The sequence below is a fragment of the Neodiprion fabricii genome, chromosome 1, assembly GCF_021155785.1.
Source record: "Neodiprion fabricii isolate iyNeoFabr1 chromosome 1, iyNeoFabr1.1, whole genome shotgun sequence".
Taxonomy (NCBI): domain Eukaryota; kingdom Metazoa; phylum Arthropoda; class Insecta; order Hymenoptera; family Diprionidae; genus Neodiprion; species Neodiprion fabricii.
The window spans coordinates 4419235-4432346 of record NC_060239.1 but is presented as its reverse complement, the minus strand read 5'-3'; the positions used below and the strand labels follow the sequence as shown (position 1 = coordinate 4432346).

The window sequence follows — 13112 nt, the reverse complement described above, 5'->3', positions numbered from 1 at the left end:
TGTCGCTATAATTACGCTTGTTAGCTTTTTTTTCCTTCCTAGAAACAGAGAGCAGAATAAAGTAGATTGAGATAAAAATTACACGGAAGAAAGGGCACAAAGAGCTCATGCTTCAAGTCACACTAAGATGAAAGCACTTCTTTTCCTCTTTTCCCGAAGGAGGCGGCGTCCAACGTCAACTTGTTTCTTACAGATACTCAGTTCCTTTCACTCGGGAACTGTCGGATCATTGATTCTTTTTCCCGAAACCGATAAGGGATCCCGGCCACCTCAACTTTCTTATTAAATTCTTTTCTTGGGATCTATGTGAAATCCGTGTAATGTGTTACAGACAAAAAGGTCGAGAGCAAACATCTCTTCTCTAATACCCTTGAATCTCCTTCCTGAATTCTCTTTTTCAGGCAACGATCGATTCTTATATACAGTACTTAGTTGACGAAGAGAATTAAAAAATGCTCCTAGGGTACATTTTTTTTCTCAAAAGGAAATAAACATTTTTAAAAATCCACAAACGAATTTAAACGTAAATAACCATGCAGAAGAGAAAAAACAGTCTTACCCTTTTTTTTCGTCAATGGAATTTGCGCTTACAGCCGTTTACCGTCTTCTTTAATTCTTCTCCGCAATTATGTACGCGTTTCTCATAGTGTCCGGTATAAATCGTAATTGAAAAAGTTTTTACGAAGCTGTGGTAAATCGGCCGTTAATCTTGATAAAGAAATTCGGGGGATTATCTTGGCCCATTATTCACACGAGCGATTATATTAACGCTAATTTCATCCGGACCTCCGACACACTTCCGGATTTCATAAAATTTAACATCCGTGCCAACGACTGTTTCCGCCCGATATCAAAAACCTTGGCAGATTACTCATGTTGTCGGCTTTTGTAGCAGTTTATTTACCGCAACAGGCGTCCGGGTCTTTGGTTTCATTTTTTGAATCAGAGCTCTTATGTGCTAGGACTTATCGAATCGATATACGCGGAGTGTTGAGTTCAGTCTTTATCAATTTTCAGCTGATTGGGAGCCTGAGGGGAATTTTTTTTATATCAAGCTGCAAATGTAGATTCGTAATTTCAAGCCTCTTCGAATGTTCCTTAGCAGTTTGTCACGGTTTTCAGATCCTCCGAGCCGTTCGATGTTTTCTTTAAAACTCCTTCGACATCGTTTTCCACGCGTATGAAATAAGTAAGTTCAAAACATTCGCAGTCCCGTCGGAATATCCAAATCGATGTTAAATTTGATATTCTACTTACGAGAGAAAAACTTTTCCCTCTACGCCGACAATCGGCACAAATCGAGGATTCAAAATTTTTTTTTTACCTCATTATGCGAAAATCGTGGCAAAATTATCATACCTACCGGACAAACATCGTTCAGGCTCGTCAACTTTGCAGGATAAATCGTAAAGCTGAAAATTACGTATGCAACTCTTGATTCGATATATTTCCGATCGCCCCTTTATATTCAAATCACGCGAAGACCGCGCAGTCGCGAAAAAAAACCTGGATTATCTTATTCCTACCCATGGCGAAATTCCACTGACACACAAAATTTTTTTAACTCGACGATAAAGTTGCGGGAAAACTTTCAGCCTTATACGTGGTATATATTGTATAATATGTACCTACAGTTTATCGTAACGATAATAAAATCTAACAGGAGCTAATCGAGTTTTCGTTGTTGGTGATAAACCTTGCGGTTTATACTTGAGTCGATAAAAACTGACCAATAAACACGAGTGCAGGTATTCATAGTATCAATTTTTACTCGCTCGAGTGTGCGTCTCGTTTTTATAGTTGGACGTAGAATTTACAAACTTACCTGAAAAATAGAAAAAGGTGAAGAAGAAAAAAAAAAAACAAAAAGAAAAACGTTGCAAAGATCCGGTCGTTTCGTTTCGGGGTAACCAAATTCTCCGGCAACATTTTTTAGTCCTCGTTTTCTCAACGACTTGCGTTTGAAAATCGCCAGCTTTTCGCTTTGAATTGTTTTTTTTATTTATTTTTTTTTCCTCACGGTATTCGAGTACAACGGACAGGTATCGAGTTCATCTCCGGGCTTCGCACAAACATTACGTGTTTTATCAGACCGCAAGACGACGCGTTGGCGGTGGAAAAACACTTGGCTGTAATCCAGAAATTGTACGTAAAGATAGGTACCTGATATCACACTGATTCTGACAGGGTGGCGACGGACAGGAAAAACCGGGAATACTGGGAATAGTCAAGGAATTTCGTCTATCGGGAAAAAGTCGGGGAGTTATGAAGGATAGTTATATAAATTGGTGAAACTTACTTTTTTTATAAATAGTTTTCAAACTTTGGATATGCTTCGGTAATTCAGTTTAGCTAGCTTTCGGAAATAGCAGATATTGTTCAATTTCCAATTGTCAGTGTGAAACGAAGCAATACTATTTGTGTTTTTGAGATGAAAATTAATATATTCAAGGTGCACGATTTATAGGGCTTTTCGTCATAAAAGCCGCCCAACGTTATCTGAGTTTCGTGGGAAAACGTAGGGAATTCTAAATCTTTTGACGGGCAAATGTGAGGGAATTTTTATTTCACCAAAATTGTCGCCACCCCGTCTGATGTTGAAAGCAGTGATACCTTCATCACCGGGGAACCGAGCTTCGGTTTGCAGGTAACGTTGACAAAGTGAAAGAGCGCTGTACAGGTTGAACCAAATTGGAGGTGTCTTATTTTTTTTTTTTTTTCGAAGAGAGTCTCTTATCACCTCTTTCGGCGAATAATTAAGTCAACGCTAATAACTTCGCGACGACCGTTCGTTTTTTTTTTTTCTCATTTTATCTTTTTATTAGAAATGATAATTAATAACGACGTTGAGTAACGTGTACTCTCTTGTCGAATTCGAGCTACGAAATAGATGAGTTTCAGAAAGTTTACATCGACGCTGACGAAGCTCGGTTTACTCTGGTGGAAAATTTTCAAACTCACCAAGAACTCGTGGACTGTGTACACACGTATAATTATCAAAGATGTTATACGGATTTCTTAACTATTCAACAACTTTCGCAGCATCGCTACTGTGATAGTATAGTAGCGATATCCGTTTACGGAAAGAAGCAAAAAGATCAGATTTTTTGTAAAAAAAAAAAATACCCATGTCAATTATGTTTTTTACTATAAATTTAGGAGATTTTAATCTGCGGACATGGGTTTTCACTGTTTTTAGAGTGAACTCTAATTTTTTCCAACGTATTCCTTATTGCCTGCAATTTCGAGCGAAATCTGCTCTTTTATTCTCTCCGTGTTGTTCAGGAATATCGCGTAACAAACGAGGCGAGTTGTTCATAATATTGTTTAGTTTGTTCCCGTTACGGGCTGTAGAATCGATCAATTAGCGGTCGGTGAGTTTTGAAGGGTTGAAAAATTGCTTGAACCAGCTGCGAGGTGGGTTGTTGAAATTTCAATTTCAAACTTTTCATTTCATATTATTATTATTACCTATCCCATAAGTCTGAAATTTAGGCCAACTCCGCAGTGATTTGAACTTAAAATATTGACCAACGAGCGGCTATCGCGACGTGCGAAACATAGAACGAGACGCTATTGCGCTGGTGTACATTTATGCAGGCAAGTAGAAGCGCAAGTGGAAAGAAAAAAAGTATAGTACAAATTACGTAGAAATGGAAAACCAGGAATAATAATGCGAGCGACCTGCAAGGGAAGAGAAAAAGAAAAAGAAAAAAAAGAGGGTCAAAAGTTTTGCATATTAATTTTGTATAATTGTGCATAAATCAACCGCATATTATACTTCCGGTTGGAAAACAAGAGGACATAAATTTCATTCCAACAGGTTGAAATATCGATTGTGAGACAAGGTTAGGTGTTGCAACGTGTACGTATATATACATATATATATATATATACAACAAATTCACCCTCCCAGATTACAGGTATTAATCTTACCCTCATTAATTCGCAGTTACCGCCGCTTAACTTTTATCGAAGAAATTAACTTTAAACCTTGTGAAATTCCTCTTCTTCTCCGTCACTTTCGCGCCTCGAATGCTGCTCTAGCATTAACATTGTTATTATTATAATAATATATCATATTATATTGTGCGAGCATTCTTGTGACTTTCAACAGGTAGAAGGCAAACGTAATTTTGCCACAAAGTGAAAAGGGCGGGTGAAAATTGCCTGCGGGGGACGGAAAGGAATGTATACGAGGGTTTCGGATGTGATATCACGTGTACATATATTTCTTTTGGGGGAGTTAATTATCATACAAATCAGACTTAATTACCGTCTCGTTTACGGTCAGCACTGTCCTGCAGACGTGGTTTAAAACAGTAACAACGAGAACAAGAACAACAAACTCGGAGCTTTAGTTTAATCAGCGGTTCGAAATCATTTCTTTCGCTGCCTCGCACCGATGAAATTCACCCTGACGGTACTAAAAATGAAAACTTGGCAATATCCACCGTGAACATTGTAAGTATATTTATACCTATATGCTTATGTGTAGAGTGTTATCACGTATGCACGAGTCGTGTCTGCAGGGACGGACGTGTCGCAATCTGGCTTTTCAGCTCGACTGAATACCAGCTTATTCTCCTCGGGTTTCGGTCTAGCACGTTTGAAACTAGCATGTGAAATGTAACTCCGACCATGAATCACGTCGTGATAAACCTTGTTCAGATCTAGTTGACGTAGGTACATAATTTGAAGTTGTAGGTACGTCGAGGTACGTATGCGTGTAGTTTTGCACGCGACGATTCGCGTTTCATTTCGTCCCTGCAGCGACCTCCAGGTTCGCATTTTACGCGACCCAACATCGCTCTTGTCAATTTTTTTTCATTTTTTTTTTCAGTCACAGCAACGAGTTTAATAATTGACAAAAACGAATTAATTCTCGCGGGAAATAAAAGGTCAGTCTGAATCTATCCGTCGACTTCTCGCGGCGAGGCGGTTCTTCGACAATATAAATGTTGCAAAAGCTGACGGTTGCGAAGATCTTGGAGGTTGAATAAAACGGCCTTATCTTAAAACCGGCCGCCTCGAAGGGCATCGACATTCTTCCTTTATGTTGTCGGATGGGACGAATTCACATTTTTATCTGTACACGCACATTTCTATTCACCCAGTGACATCCGACCGTAATACTTATGATCCAGGTTATCTACGGAGTCACGGCGATGGGTTGATTTTTATATCGTGCGCAATATTTCTTCAGGATACGAAACAGCTCCGATTTTGCAACAAACACGGTTCGAGTAACGGCAGCGAAAAATCTCCTGTGAAAACCGTATCGATCGATGGAGATACGCAATGGTGGACTCTGCATTCGGGCGAACAAGGCAATGAATTAAAGCACTTTGGCGATTGAGGTGAACGGCTGAAACGACGTTTTCAGCAAAGTACTTGGACCCAATTCCTTCTCTCGCTCTCTCTTTCTTTCTCTACTTTGGTGGGTAAATTTTGCGTGCAGGATGGGTGACAATAAGTGACACGCGACGCGCGATAAACCGATACGGTCATCGAACTTCGTCCCTTTATCCTTGACTGAGCTTTCGGTAAACCCCGCGCTCCGTATACAGGGGACTCCATTTTCAATCCCGGATTGAATATCAACTAAAGCTGCTGTGACGCCGTTGCGACGCGTCTGCCGATGCGAATACCAAAGCGATTCAGATTTTTTACTCCAGTATCGGCGAGTGAAAAACCTCCAGGCGATGAACAGTCGGGCATTATTAGTCCTTCCAAAATCTGTCTCGGCAAGTTCGAATGGGAAAATTGATTCCCTGTAAAACGTGGCAACCCGATCGTTTATCACGATGAGCTCGTTTCCAGATCTCGTATTCGGGGAAGAAAGTTACGTACGATTCGTTGTCGGAATACCTATGCGGAAGGCGGTAAAAAAGGATATTCGAGTCTGTCATAAAAGACTCCCCCTCATCCCTCTAACCGTGTCCGTATGTATAGTCGTACGATAAAAATAATTGCCTCGATTATTCCGTGTCCTTCGGTTTTACTCGTCGACGTTCAAACTACTCACCTTTCGACTTTGCTTGACGGAAGATTTCGTGGGTTGGCTTTGCGATGTTTGTGTGTCGGGTCGCACGAATGACGCTTAATTACCCTTAATTGGAACCGCGTGTTCTCTTGCCAAAGGCTGGGTGATGTACTATCGCGTGTCTTATTAATTCATCAGCTCGCGTATTATCGTTACCGGCGCCAAGTTTTCTCGCTTTTTTCTTACATACCGACTGCATGAACTTCCCTGCGAGATGTACGTATAATAATATTACAGCTGCGGAGAGTGGTAGCGGGATATCACCCTTAAGTTGAAGGAGAATCCTCCCCCGGTAAGTTTTAAACAATGAATCATAAAACACCGCGCTTGACGATGAACGATGCAACAAGTTTTCGTTTAATTAAAACCGGCAGATTCACTTCCGGTAATTTTACTTCGTAAATGGGTTTATGTATAACGGTGGTATGTTATGTATAGATAGGTGGGAAGTTTCGGAGAGACTCGAGTTACGCTTCTTGGTTGCCTGATCGCTGTGATAACGGGAATCCACCGATTCGTTTCTTTGACTTTGAAATTGTGTGCGAAGCACGGGTTTGGAATTCCGAATTTGACAAGTTCCGAAAGCGTGAAATTCCGAATTTTTTTTCGCGGTGAAACTTAAAGTAAAGAAATTTAACTTTGACGAAACGCCAAAGTTGCGAAAGTGCGAAAATGATAAAATTTAAAAATCCAAAACATTGAAATTCCGAGTGATCGAAGATGTTTAAGTTCTGTGAATTTCTGGCTTGGTGAAATTTCACCACTTTGATCCTTCTTTGTTTTGGATCTTCGATATTTTTACGTTCAGAATCCTGGTCATTCTGATTTTTGGTTTTTCTTATTTTTTACACTCACTCGTTGAGTAAACTACACTGTTTTAGTATATCGTTATTTTCGGAATTTTACTCTATCAAAACTTTACTTTTCGGAACTTTGCTCTACCGTAACTTGAATTTTCGTAACCTCGAGCCGCCGGGTTTCCGATCATTCGAAACTTTGCCGTTTCGTAATAGTTTGATTTCTTCGCCTCAAGTTTGTCCACCAAATAATTCGGAATTACTCGCTTTCGGAACTTTAACCCCGCCCCGTGTGGGGAACGAGAGGATAAAAAAATGAAGCCAACAACAGCAATGGAAAAAAATGACAACGCATCGCAGAAGAAATCCATTATATATGTATCGTGGCAAGAATATGTATAAATTCGAAATAACGATTCAAATACGTTTTTCACGTCCTTTCGCTTTTTCTCATTTCATCCGTCAGATCCCGACCCTATTTCCGGTTTGCCTAGCATAGTAAAATATAAGTAGGGAGACCCATCGTCGGCAAAACTTTCGAACGAATGAAACTTATTTTCTTTACGGATCAGGATCACAGAAGCGTTTCGAGAGGAATGTGGGATAAGAAACAGGGAAGTTCCGTCATTCGGCAAGGCTTATCCCGAAAATATACGGTTGAAATTGGTCGGATGTGTTTTCGAGGGTCTCGGAAGCGGCATTGCAGAAAGCCGCGCATCTGGATTATGGTGAATACTCTGGATATTGAATACTCTATTTTTCTTCGATGATCACCTACGAGGTTGCGAGGAAAAAAATAAGCATCCCAACAACGCGACTCCTCGCAAGGACTTGCGAGGAGTTTCGCGATAACAAATGTTGCACGCGCATGTGTTGGGTCGCTCCGAGTTACTCTTATCCTCAAACCTTATCGCTCGGGCTGCAATCGCGGGATTAGTGAGGTGGGCGTAGAGAGTCTGTAGGTGAATTTGCGTAGATATTGGCAGGGGAAAATTACCGAATCCCCGTTTATTCGGAGGGTCGCGTCGTAACGCGCAGAGCCGCGCGTTTCTTCGCTCCGCAAAGTTCGTCGCGAGCTCTCAAGAAGGAGATGCTGCGAATTATCATCGGACCATTGTCATATCTCGCCTGGGTTGGAACAGTTAAACTTATTGTTGAACCTCGGTTCATTCCCGCAATCGTTTCGGAGTGAGGAAGTAAACCCCTTCCCCAAATTACATCCACTTTAAACCCCGTTTTCGCAATCCCTGTCCCACATGCCAAAAGTCACAAAGAACGCTTTGTTCCTTCGTCCGTTTATCATCAAAGTCTTGAGAAATCACACAAGGACTTCATTGTCAGAGTTTAATGTCAAGTCTCGCGAAAGTTAACACCCGTTGACGATGTCGTTTGAAATTTGGAATTTCGAATTTCGAAACGTACTCCAACAAATTTCTTCTACAACGATGTCGTCACGCTATCGATCCGTGCACAAATGGTACGTACAGTTAGTTTGTTTATTCACGTTATACGAGGTGTGGTTTAGCGTTCAATTTGAACCGATTTGTATGTTACGTTGAACCGAGCCTCACCCACCCCTGCAGTGTGACCCGAAATTACAGGGAAAGGTATGAATGAGCTAAAATATGCGTGACTATAAATTTCCTCCCCCCCCCCTCTCTCTCTCTCTCTCTCTGTATCTAGCTTTAATTTTGTCCAACATTTGTTAAATAAATCCCATTTATATTTCTCGCTCTGTGTAAATACTATTTCATTCTGTTCTATACTCTCTCTCTGTGTTTTCGAAACACGTCGTTGTTACCTGTAAAATGTAAAATGTAATTCGAAAGCGAGCTGATGTAAGTAATTGATATCAAAGGATCTTCTCTGCTTGATGCCAAAAGCTGTGTCCGGTAATTGAGAGACGTAACGTATTCAACGGGAAGATAAGATTCGTCAAGCTTATATATATCTGGCTGACAAAACAAATGAACAAAAAACAAATAGTGACAATAATAATCTACATGTGTAGCATGGCTTAGTACACCTGCCGGAAATGCGAAACATTACCGTGATAATAAACCAGACTGAAAGTACACGAGGAGAGATTGGCATCTATAACAGTCCTTGTTGGGAATGGTAAACACGCCAGGAATGCGTCGTATGTAGGGCACATTCGCACGAAAAATAAGCGTTTAGCATAACACGTGATTATACAGAAACACATGCACACTTCACGTGCTTTTGTCGACATAGAGCGAAATTTTTTGACAATTGAGTAAAGTGTTACTGCATTGTTAGCGGTTTCTCGCAGAAGTTGTGTATGCGACGCTTTATCGTTCATAGAGTTTCAAATTCGTTTAACAATGATACACGTGTCAAAGCTTTGCAAGGTTTAAGTATGTGGAATGGTTTTTTTTTTTTCATAAATTCTTGCAGTATGTTATTATGTTGGAATTATCAAACCGTTTTAAAATAAGCGGACGCTGCTGTGCATGCGTTGCACCGTAAAATACTAAGCTGGGAATATTTACAAGCGTCGCGGTTGCAGCGTTTGAGGAAAATTTAATATTTATACAGTCTCAAAGCTTGTCGCACTAAAAGCTCTCTCGCGCTTACGGACAAGGCTCGTTTTTGTCTCGATAAGTGTTACCGATCCGATATCCCTTCCCTCGTATTATAACGCAGGTATAACGAAATGTAGAAGAGAAAATTTTGCACCGATTTAGATCTTTCCGTTCTTTTAAGATCGAACATTACACAAGCATTGGCTTTTTTGTTTCATTCGCGTTTATTTCATACTCGTACCGAAGCGAGCGCCTCATCAGCTAATTAAATTCGCATCTACTTCGTTTAGGTAAATTTGCATTCAATATCGACCGATCGTCAGACGAGGGAAAAAATAATGAGGCTGTAAATATATGATAAACGACGTTATAATGCGAACCATATAAACCGCGACGCGATAATCTCGGTGGCGGTTTTGCGCGTCAGCAGAATTTCATGCGAAATACAATACAAGTACACTTACTGAACACACCAATATCACCTTCGACAATTCACAACATCCTGTCAAACACGTTCACCGAGTTTGTTAGTCTGGCCAATATTTACCCCGAGATTGATCGTTATTTGACTGATACAAATGATTTCTTTCTTTCCACTTACTTTTCTCCCGTTCTGAAAATTGGCTTTTACGCGCGCATATTGATGACCGGCATGGGTTGAATGAAGGATGGACTCGCATTAGAAACGAGTCGTGAAATAATGGGATTTACGCTGTCAGTGTCGGGGTCAGAACTCGGTCGGGAGTCACGAAACCCTTTCCGTCTTATCTGATAAAATTTTACTCCCATAATTTATCATTTTTTTTTCATCCCCCTCTTCCCTCGAAGTTTTTTTTTTTCCTCAGAGCCGAAAAGAACCGGAAGTGTTTTGCCGCGCTTGAACGATCGTCTGAACTTGGATCATCGTTGAATTTTTTTTCGTTTTTTTTTTTCATCCCTCCCACATCTTTCCGCACTTCTTAAGGCTTGATTTTCGCGCGAGAAAGATTAGCGTTGTCACCGTGAGCGATAGTCGCGATCGTAACGACGATGGTAATTAAATCCGATGCTGAGATTGGATTAATCTTTCTTTCACCTTTATCTCGCCTTTCCCGAATCTTGTTGTATCGGCAGTTGTAAATTTTATACATTTCAACGCGAACTACAGTCGTCTGGGTAAAGATTCAAAATTGTAATTACGCTCTTTGTCTCAGTTTTCATTGTCAAATATCGTTGATTACAATTCCTAATTAATTACGTGCAAACATCCACACGATAAGTTTTGTCTGATCTGCCTCTCTTAGAATTTTGTCAACGTTTGGGACGATCTGAATTTCCACTCGGCAGAGTCCCGGGTAAATTTATCAAAACATCTTGGGAGAATTTAGAACCAAAGGTAAAGTTTCGTTTTCGAGGGATATCCAGGGTGAACTCCGAGTGCTATTCGCCCCCTTGAGAAAATATCGAATTCACGCGGCGCGGCTCAGGAGGGATTTACTGCCATCCGTACACGCATACGGACTCGGGTTCATTTTTCAACCGAGGAATTTCGGCAGCCGTGTCGTCGCTGTCCATACAAAATGATAAATAGCTAATATCGTTATCCTCGCATCTAACGTGTAAAATACACTCGATTCTTAAGGGTCAATTTAACTGTCTCTTTAACGACGAATAGCTACGCTTACGATCTCATTCCCAATGACACACGATCGAGTTTAACCCCGTTTGTTCACCCCGAGAATTTACCTCCCCTTAAACCGGCTCTATTCTCATCGTTTTAACGGTTTGCATAATGGGACGATAAATTGAGGCGATGCATTAGCATACGTATCGTTCTTAATCGTCGTGTATAGTAAATCGGCGAAAAGGGTGATTGAACGACTATACAATATGTCCGATAAACATCATCTTCCGGCACGAGGAGAAGTCGACAAAAAAGAAGTGTATGTAAGGGTTTGTTTTCAAGTGGCTTCAAATTTATTCCTTGTTTTCTTTTATCTTCTGCCCGATCGAATTGGCGAATTGAATTTTTCTTTACTCCTGTGTCGTTTCCGCACATGAGACAAAATAAAGGGTTTTTGTATGAAATTTCACGCAAAACGTTGAACAGAATGATCTGTGTGAAAAATTGAATTTTAAACAGATTCCAGGTTTTCTATTAAATTATCGTTATTGCAAACGGAAAGAAACTAAAAAAACTAACTACCAATACCTCGAAAATATTCGACTGTGTCGAGGCAGGTAATTCGCTGTAACGTTGTCAGAAAAAAAAACTGTAAAAAAAAATAGCCGCAAAACGATTATTTGTACCATCGTTTGCCTGGACAAAGGAAATTGCTATATGATCACGAAGTGAAAATACATTAGTCGTTTCCTTTCACATGTTTAGCCCACAGACGAATGAGGACAGTGACGAACTACTTCCTGGTCAACCTCTCAGTTTCCGACCTGATGATGTCGCTGCTGAACTGCGTCTTCAACTTTATCTTCATGCTGAATTCGGACTGGCCATTCGGCGCTGTTTACTGCACCGTAAATAATTTCGTGGCGAACGTGACGGTTGCCTCGAGCGTCTTCACTCTGGTCGCCATCTCGTTCGATCGGTAAGCAAAAAAATGTCAATTTTACTTTTCCACCCCTTTTTCTACCTATCAGGTTCCAGTTTCCGGCAGTCATAAAATCGGCTCGCGTCGTACGAAAAGTTTCACGCAAAGATCGCCGTCCCGTCATCGATCCATTTCCGTCTCCACGTACGTCATTTCACCTGACATACGAGAAGACCTTCGCTCTCTGTGGCATTTCTGCAGAATCGTTGCTGCTGAGCTCAGCGGATCCTGTTATTAGCGTCAGTAAACGGTGATGCCCGGTCTCCCCGGCTCTTCTTTCATGATAATATAACGAAGGCGAGCGGGGAAACTGCTTTATTGAATGCAGGGTGAAGAGCCGGAATTTATACGATGTCGAACCGAACGCTCTCTTCCTCTTCCCCCGTAAGGGAATGCAAACGTGATTCCGATGCAGCCCGCGGACCCGTAACGTTCAATCGAGTCACAGTCCGTGTACGCCCGATTTCACGGCCAGGATCGAGGCCTTCTTTCTTCTCAAGATTTCCTCCTGCCGCCTACGCAATTCGAAGGCTGGATCAATCTCCCCAAATATCAATTCCCGGTATTTCCGACCTTTTCACGGTCCTCGTTCAAAGTACGTCAAACGTTATCTCGCGTCGTTGAGTCTCGAGTCCAAAAGTCAAGTCATCCGATGTTGTTGTTGCGATTGTTTTTGACAGTCGAATGCCGGATATCGTCTCGAATTTCAATCGTGATCGATTCATTCGACGTGCAATATACGTGTACAAATATCACAAAATCGTTGCTAATTCCCGGCTAAATAATAAACTTTGGTTGTTAACAAGACGGCTAATCCTAAGGATCTTTGATGTATACAATTTGTCGAGGACCAATGCTGGGTCAACGATGCTCGCGGTTGTTCCGCGGTTTCGGAGAGCTTCTTAATTAATTTCTGCAATCTTCGTTCCTCCGGAAACTCGCGTTAATTGTACAGCTCGGTCCGAATTGCGGGCGGTTAGCCACTTTCTGCAGGGAATGCGATGCAACAGGATGAGAAGGCGAAGCGTCTCTTCGGCACGTACGATACACCGAAAGCGTAATCAAGAAAACCAATTCCGGTGATGTTTTGCCATGCGCACATCGGGCGTTCGTATAATACATAATTTCATTTCATTTC

General features: G+C 41.2%; 1 protein-coding gene across 3 annotated transcripts in view; it reads left to right on the top strand.

Annotated features, from left to right (window-relative positions):
* The window catches only part of LOC124187726 (tachykinin-like peptides receptor 86C), a 75217-nt gene that overhangs the window by 41902 nt on the left and 20203 nt on the right, over positions 1 to 13112 (top strand). For all 3 annotated transcript variants that reach the window (XM_046579791.1, XM_046579789.1, XM_046579792.1), the window contains exon 3: positions 11758 to 11971. In XM_046579791.1, the coding sequence (XP_046435747.1) occupies positions 11758 to 11971 (214 nt within the window). The remainder of the gene's footprint in view (positions 1 to 11757; positions 11972 to 13112) is intronic.